The 8,278-nt window shown below is 54.8% G+C and overlaps 1 protein-coding gene across 1 annotated transcript; it reads left to right on the forward strand.

The window, feature by feature from the left end:
• Window positions 1-306: 306 nt before the first annotated feature.
• On the forward strand, window positions 307-4,052 carry VOLCADRAFT_66123 (uncharacterized protein; the record flags this gene model as incomplete). The annotated part of the gene is made up of 9 exons (XM_002955575.1): window positions 307-421; window positions 887-957; window positions 1,485-1,544; window positions 1,837-1,915; window positions 2,174-2,280; window positions 2,443-2,632; window positions 2,951-3,074; window positions 3,393-3,564; window positions 3,840-4,052. The coding sequence occupies 9 exons, from the start codon at window positions 307-309 to the stop codon at window positions 4,050-4,052; spliced, it is 1,131 nt and encodes a 376-aa protein (XP_002955621.1).
• Between the last annotated feature and the right edge of the window lie 4,226 nt (window positions 4,053-8,278).

Consider the following 8,278-nt stretch of genomic DNA (forward strand, 5'->3'; position numbering starts at 1 on the left):
CTGGACAGATATAGCTGTCTTTTGGAAGAATTGAAGCCTAAGTAAGTACTATATTTGATTTAGGATAATAAATAGGTGACCATTTTATCGGTCGCTTGACAGTCGACAGACGTTCACGGTCAACGAGGAACGCAGCGACGCTTTCCTCGGTCACATTTCGCGATGGGCTACAAGAGCATTAGCAGCACAATAGCAGCCAACGTGGAGAGTGGTTTGTCAGATTCTTCGAGCGATGATTTTTCTCCACCCAAGTTTCAAGCGAAGCTGCCTCTCCCCCCAGCGAAGCTGCAGCCCAGCGACAGTTCCATGTTCGACTTGACAATTCCTTTCAGTCATGCCACATCTCTCGTGCGCCGAATTTTCAGCGAGGCACTCCTGCTCCTGCGTCTCGCCGTTCGTCTGTGGACATACCTTGGCGTCGGTGAGATAGACAGCATATGATGTTGTGCTGCATAACAGTGCATTTACCGCGAGTCAAGTCGATCCAGCAATCCTGGGGCTGAACGATATGTGTCCTGCTTGCGGAGCACCAGTCGCATTGCTACCCTGGCTCCTCGGCTTGCGACGTTCAGCGTCGGACTCCTCATTTTCATTATCCCATGTGGCTGCAAGTACTGCTATCGCCTGCTCACATTTCTTTGCTACCTGCCACCCCCCGAACCGTTGAGGTCGCAGCGCCCAACCTGCGCACGTCACGCCCAGTGATAGCACCGGCGCCCGTCCGATCCTTTCTGGCATTCACCACTTTATCCACTTTTCCTTTGCTGTGCATATGCCGCGGTCATTGTCGCTGCAGCTGGTTCTTGCAACGACGTCTATCAGACCGGAACTGCACCTTTCGCTTCCACTTATCGCTTGTGCCGGCGACCGTGGCCCTGTTTCGTAGGTTGGAAATGGTCGATCCAGCTGCTGCGCCTCGTGCTCTACGCAATGCTGCTCTTGCCGGGCTTCCTCCAGGTTTGTGTAGATGCGGTGCTTATTCAGGCCACGCGTGCGTATGTGTGCTTTATGAAGCTGCGCCGGAACGATTGAGCAAATGTCGATGCTATGGAGCAGAGGAGGTCCGCGTGTTTGCCTATCTGCCTCTATCTGTTTGGCCTAGAGCAGCGCTTCATATCAGTGGGCTCCTGCGCTATTATCAACATATGTGCTTTGCTGTGTGACCCAGATCGACCGGCTCCTCAGTCTCCTCTAGGGCATCCTTTCATCGCCTGCCCAGCTCGCCGCTCGTTTGCTGCCCCGTACATGACGAGAATCGGCTCTCTTCTGCATTAATGAGCTCTCCACCCTCGCATGCAAAGCGTCTGACCCAGATCGAGGGGTTTGACAGTTGAGCCAGAAGCGACCCAGAACGAGTGAAATGATGGAGTAAAGCTGGCTAGCCGCATCCCAAATCTGATGACACCTGCCCCTGCTTCGTGTCCTGCCCTTTCTGTAATGTCACGCTGTCCCATTGTGCCGCACAACACCCTTTATGGCTGCAGATGATTGTGTTCTACGTCTTTAGCCCACGAGTACGGCGCAGCGTTGTGTACGGGCCGAAGGTGCGCGGTTTTAAAGGAGGGCGAGCCGACCGATGAAGCTGATGCAGGCTAGCAATGCTACTGCTGCACCGTCTTGTGCTTGTTCGAAAACTGGATTTATATCCAAGGGGTGTTGGTGGATGTTAAACCAAGGGGTGTTGGTGGATGTTAAAATTAGAGGACTTGCACCATTCGTGGTGTTGCTGCGTGCTGTGTATAAACAGGCTTTCTCGTGGCGCCATGTGCATCGTGGTGCCCTGCTTTTCCTATGTTTGAGCTGGTCGTCCCCACCGAACCCCGATATGCACTGCAGCCGCGGCAACGGTTGGACCTGTATTTCCCGCCCCACCCTCATCCGCATGCCGCCTATCCCGTCGTCATTTACGTGACAGGTAAGGCCAGGTAGATATGAGTGGTGCCGATATGAACGATTAGGGCGAGGAAAGCCACGTGTGCTCTACGCGGAGGAGAGGACATGCGTCCCCTAAGCTAGTTTTCAGGGTGACAAGTCGTTGTCCACCGTGTGTGCCGTATGGCGACGCACAGCAGTCAAAGCATGCTCAAAGCCCGCGGCGCCGCTTCACTTGAGCTGTGTCCGCGCGTGTCGCTTCCTCAACGCACAGCCCGACACCTTTTGTGACTTGTGACAGGTGGCGCCTGGACCATTGGTTACAAGGCCTGGGGAGCGCTCCTTGCCCGGCGGCTGAGCGAGCAGGGCGTGTTGGTGGCATGTCTGGATTACCGCAACTTCCCACAGGTAGGGAGGGGAGGGAATGGGAGGGTGCCGAGGGGGGATGAAATGGAAAGGAGGGAAGAGTGGGTGCTGGGCAGGAAAAGCTATGGGAGGGTCAGGGTCTCTCCCTCCCATATTTCCAATCCCCGGAGCTCATTAAAGGGGAACGCGGGGCCGCGCTTGCAGGGTGACGCGCTGGACATGTTGGAGGATGTCAACACCGGCATCAGCTGGGTGCTATCCCGCATCCACCGATTCGGGGGGGACCCGGACAGCGTCACGTTGGTGGGCCAGTCGGCGGGCGGCCACCTGGCGGGGCTGGCGCTCATCAAGCAGGTGGGCAAGGGAGAAACAGGGGGGGGACATTCGGGGGTGGGTTTGCATGGAGAGGGTTGGAAATATGGTGGGCCTTGGCAATAAGGCCTCAATTGTGCGGCAACCGGGTAAAAAGGGTACGTAGCTTTGGCAGCCTAGAGTTTGCTATCCTCCTTAGCATCACCGAAGCCAGGGACCAGGGGCTCCCCACGAGCATATGCCCTCGCTCCTTCCTTCGATTGGTTGGCCTGTGCCCCTGACAACGTCTGCGCCTGTGCCCCGTCCTGTCGTTCCTTAACTGCCTTTCTTTGCTTGGGTCTGTGTGCTGAACAGGCCGAACAGGCCATGCGCGGCTACCCGGCCCTGGGCGCCTCACCAGCCTGGTCACCCGCCTGTCTCAAGGCCTTTGTAGGAGTCTCCGGTGCTTACGACCTGGCCGCGCTCGCGGAGCACCTGCACCGCCGTGGCCTTTACAGGAACGTGTTCGACCGCATCATGACTCTGTCTACGGACACGAACGACCCGAGCGTCACGGCAGCGGACAGGGGCTTTCGGTCGGACTGGCTCAACGGCAGCACCAATGGCGGTTTGTTGACTTGCGGACTGGACGGGCGTCTTGGTCTCAACGGACTTCGATCCTCGGGTTGCCGTCTGGCATCGCTGGGTCCTGAGGGGTATTGCTGCCAGATGGATCCAAAAATTTGCGGACAGGATGCCGTTGGCTCTGATGATGACTGTGGATGCAATGGAGGCTGCAATGGAGACTGCAACGGAGATTGCGACGGCAGTAACGGCAGCGGCGGCGCCACCCACGATGCAAGTGGCTGCAAAGGCGGCGCGCGCCCGGCATTTGAGGCGTTGTCGCCGCTGCAGGCCGCCCGTCGGCTGCCTCCGGGCGCCGCGGGCATGTTGCCGTACGTACTGTTGATCCACGGTACGGCAGACAAGACGGTGCCGGCGGAGGGCAGTGCGCAGCTGTGCGAGGCGCTGCAGGTGAGGGTTGTTTGTATGTATATATGTGTGTGGCGGAGGGAAAGAGAGGGGGGTCCTGCCGTGGTTTCGGAGGGTCATGTTTTGCCCGGGGCAACACGATGTGACTCAAAGAGGCAGCTGACATCGGAGGCCCCGCGATCTATCAGGTTGGGTTGGGTTAGTTGCTTCCCACCCCTCCCATTCTCTCGGGCTTTACCTCATTCGCCCCTACCTCCCCTCCCCTCCTCTCTCCCCTCTTTCCCCTTTCCCCCCCCCCTGCTTTCGCCCTCGTGCAGTCCTCTGGCGCCCCCAGCTGCCGCTGCCTGCTCATCCCCGGCAAGACCCACACAGCCTTCCTGTTGGAGGACCCCATGCGGGGGGGCAGGGACCTGCTCATGGACACAGTCCTGGGGGCGGTCAAAGGGAGCGGGGACTCGGAGAACCATGTCTATGGAACCCTCTGTCCGGGTTTCTTGTGCGACATGGCGGGCTGGGTGTGCCCGTTTTGATGAGTTACTGGTATGCTCCGGCAATGTACCGTAACGCGCTCCAGGGGCGGGGACCCTTGGCCAACCGACCTAGTTTAGCTTGGGCCCCTGCCAGCCGTGCAGCGATGTTGAAGGGAGCAGTGGGAGAGAGTCCACGCAGTGGGGCGCTTTCCTGGTGTAGTGCAGCTGATGAACTGCGTTGTTGCGTTGTGTGCAGTAGGCGTATTAGGGAGAGGCGATAACTGCACCTTTTCGCCCCGCTTTCCTGCCTCCCTGCCTTTGACTAGAGCGTATTTTTGAGGTTGCTCGTGTGTATGTTATTTGAGAGTTGTCACGTGTGTGTGCGTATCGCGCGTGAGTGTGTTGCTTTTTTCTTTCTCCAATCTTTCCTGTGATGCTGTTGTGAATGGACGTAGCTGTGAGAGCGCTCGATGCCGCAATGCGCGGGGCGGGGCTCTCCTTACCGTATTTTTCCAATGTGGAGCTCAGCTTTTCCGGCGTGATAACTAGGGTATGAAATGCAGAGTCTTAAAAGCAGTACACGGTGTGTGTGTCTATACTGGGTCGCACGTAAGTTAGTAAGCTCCTGTTGGTGCTTCATGGTGCTGCAATGCATAAAGCAAGAGCATGGAGAGGACCTGAATTGCAGGAGCTGATGAGCCTCTTCAGTCTTCTGTCCTAGTGTTTAGTGTTATGAGGTGTAAGAGAGGATAACAGGGGGGGTTCTCTGGGCTTGTTTTAACCTGGTCATGTAGGTTGTGATGTCGGCGTTCTCTATCGGACAAGGCGCTGAGCTGCTTGCGTTGTGGGTCGAGATCACATGAGGCAACGTGACACAACAGGACCCCTTCTGTTTGCCGGTACCCGTGGGATGTTAGGATCCTATTGCTTGTGCGCTTTTCGTGGCCCTTGTGGCCCGAGGTCCTCGGGCAGCAGCATATGTCCTTGCATATGCAAACCACCTCATCCGGTTCGGAGTTTCAGCCGAGTTTGGGGCATAGCTTGCTGCACATCGAAGCATGTTGCCGTGTGGGAAACGAGCTCCCACCTCCTGCGCAATAGCGACCGACGGACCTGACTGGACTTTGGGAGGAAACTGGAGTTACGGCGGCAGATTCGTCTTTCGGGTTTTGGCAAGCTAGTTATGGCTAGGAGGCTTTTGGTGGATGGGGATTGCCCTCGGAGGTGCGAGAGTGTCGAGCGTTGACTGGCGCAAGCGTGTAGGATACGCCTAGAGAGTTACGGTGGTGCACGCTGTAGCACCGTCTTGGCTTGCAGCAAGGAGAGAAACTAGTCGCAGGTGTGTAGAGACCTTGGGGGTGGAGGGCAGTGGCCTGAACCCGGAGATTAGTACACCGATAGGGGACCCCCTTCCCAGGGAAAGTCCGATGCGGATGCCATGCATCTGCATAAAACTGCATTTGATACTGCGGCCTCAGCCTTTCGCTACGTTGGTTTTGGACTGTCGGTGTGTGGCGGCGGCTGCGACCATATGACGTTAGGCTTTGCTTACTGTTCTGGAATTGTCTTTGCCTGGAGCAGCTGTCCAGAGCGCGCTTTGGTAGAGTTATTGAACGTGGTTGGGACGTGTTTCGTGAATTTGTGCTTTTGTTGTGCGCTGACGTTACACAAGTTTACGCGCAACGCTCGTAAGGGAGCTTTGCTTAGTTGCCGCGTAACAGCTATCTGGTCCTTGTGTACGGGGCGCGAGCGGTTTGGTAGGTTGATCATTTGTCGCTTTATGCCCCAACCCAAATTGGTTTAGTAGTCTCTGGGATCGTGTCTATCTCCCGGACGTTGGTATCGTTGAGTTGCCATCACACAGATTGGCTCTTTTCATGTCTCATTTGTGGTGTCCTTGGGCTAACAGCTTAGGTCTCGGTGCTTCCTGAAAACGCGCTCGGAGTCACGGTGGGTGTTGTACACACTTGTGCGGGGGACTGGAGCTGTCCAAAGCATGTGCTGGCAGTACGAGCGAATTAGCCGAACCAATATGCGTCTGCGGATGAGACGGTGGCGCGTGACTTGTTTTCTTGCCTGGATTTGCCATTAACCCGGTCAGCTATGGCTGTTGTTACATGACTCGGCGTGCTGCCATGGGGCAGCAGCTATGGGAGAAAGCTTAGTGCACGATTTGAAGCAGAGGTCGTGCGGGAAGATTTCACGGGCTTAATCACCTAAGTCCCACTGTCTTTGCAGGGAGGGGACTTTCCAAACTTAGTTTGTCAAGCAGATGAGTATATTTCACGTGCCATTGCATGTGCTATCCGGTATGGCGGGTGCTGCCCGACCTCGTGAGGGCTCTTACGGGTTGTACGCGCAGTGCGCGCATGCCTTTGATGCGCGTTGAATTCCCATTTTCGTGCCGTCTACTCCATTGCGTGAACACATCTGCCCGCCTTTGTTATGGCCACACGGATGGAGGACGCTCGGAGAATCATAGAGATAACCAAATTGAGAAATCATTTGGCTTCATGCCTCACGTGAACGGGTTGGCTCATAAAACCATTCCAAATGTGAGATCCAAGTAGCAACATGCATTAAGCATTGGGATTACTTAGATATTAATTAACAAAAAAGGATAAAATGCGCACCTGTTATATTGTTATGTTACAAGCTTGCGGAAGCTTGTAAGTCACAGACGAGCCAGAAGGCTCATAGGCTGCGAGTTCTAGCATCCAAAAAGGAAGAAGGAAGAAACAAAGAAGGAAGGAAAGGTGTATGGACCCCATCTGCGAGAGCCAACAGTAACTAGGTTAAGCGACCTCAGGCTCACTATTCGGCTATCATCGTGCATCGGCTCAACCAGATGTTGTGTACGTCCTGCGCAAGTCCGCGCTGATCGTCTATCTCCATGACAGACCTCGGGCACAGGCATGGCACGGGCTCGATATCAGCCTGACGTGCACGTAGGTTGAGAAGCTCTTCCCGTATATCGTTGCAGGGGGGATACTCTAGCAACACCTGAAACTCATCATCAATACTTAAATACTATTGTTACCGAACCGACACCTCTTGGCGCGACCGACTTCCGGGTCGGCTAACCTCCTAAGGCCGCGTGCACGCCCCTAAACAAAACCACGGTTGAGGCACCGCCCATAACAAGGGAAACACATGTTTTCGGAAATTTACCTGAAAAACCGTAAAACCCATAAAACCCGCATGCCATTGTTGAGTTTTAGTTTTTCAATTGCAGTTTTAGATTTTCCATATGCGGGTGTACGCGCAAGCCTCTGGACAGCAGCTTAACATGGATAAGGTTGAGCTGTTACCTGTCGGTATCCACCCACACGAAGTGAAAATAATTCATGACATGAAGGTGGTACGCATGGCAACGGCGCTCAATTTGCCTTTTACAGATGTGGGAGACACCACGGTCATGGACTGGGATGTGCATTTGGACAAAGTCTGGACGCGATTCCAACGTATTTCCATGCTACACCTCTCCATTTTTGGGCGTGCACAGGCAGCGGCCGCCTATGGGCGGCATCGTTTTACGTGGCATATAATGTAATGTAATGTAATGTAATGTAACGTAATGTATGTAATGTAACGTGGCATATGGAGCACGGGGTGTTTCCCCCAGAAGTGAAGCTTATTAATATGCAGGCTAAAGCTGCCAAGCTTATTCATAGGAACCTGGGCCCGGCTGCACATGACAGGCGGCTCACTGGGGTTCCTAAACATTTGTTATATGGCCATCCAACTTTGGGGCATTAGCAGTACACGTACAAGCGCGATGGGCGTGCTGGGCCGTGCGTTTTGTGAAGGCGATAGTCCAGCCAGTCTTAGTAAGGCCGCCTTGGGTCTTGGTCATGCACTCTTTTCTGCATGCCCTTTACCTGACGTACAATCCCATGTGTCTATTCACGTCCCAGGCGGGAGTGCCTTGGTTTGGGGTAATCGTTTTCCGCCAGGTGTTCAGCGCATTGTGCCAACGTTGGCATACCTCCCACCAGTTGAAGATGTTGCGTTAGTTCCTAATGCGTGGTGTTGGAATTTGCCTCTGTGGGGAAACCCTGTTCTTCCGGTAAAAAAATTGAGTGTCCCGTCAGTTAATATCCGCCCAGGAATGGACTCCTGGGTTGTAAGGCACTGAACACGTTCTTCTTGCACGAGATGCATTAGATGTGGTTATGCACACACCGGACCAGGCAGGCTTAGCAATACGCAACGCGCGGCATCAAATAGTGGACCAATACCTCCAACCGCAGACACCACCAGCTCAATCCCTTTGCATCTTTCGT

Source organism: Volvox carteri, assembly GCF_000143455.1.
Source record: "Volvox carteri f. nagariensis unplaced genomic scaffold VOLCAscaffold_53, whole genome shotgun sequence".
Classification (NCBI taxonomy): domain Eukaryota; kingdom Viridiplantae; phylum Chlorophyta; class Chlorophyceae; order Chlamydomonadales; family Volvocaceae; genus Volvox; species Volvox carteri.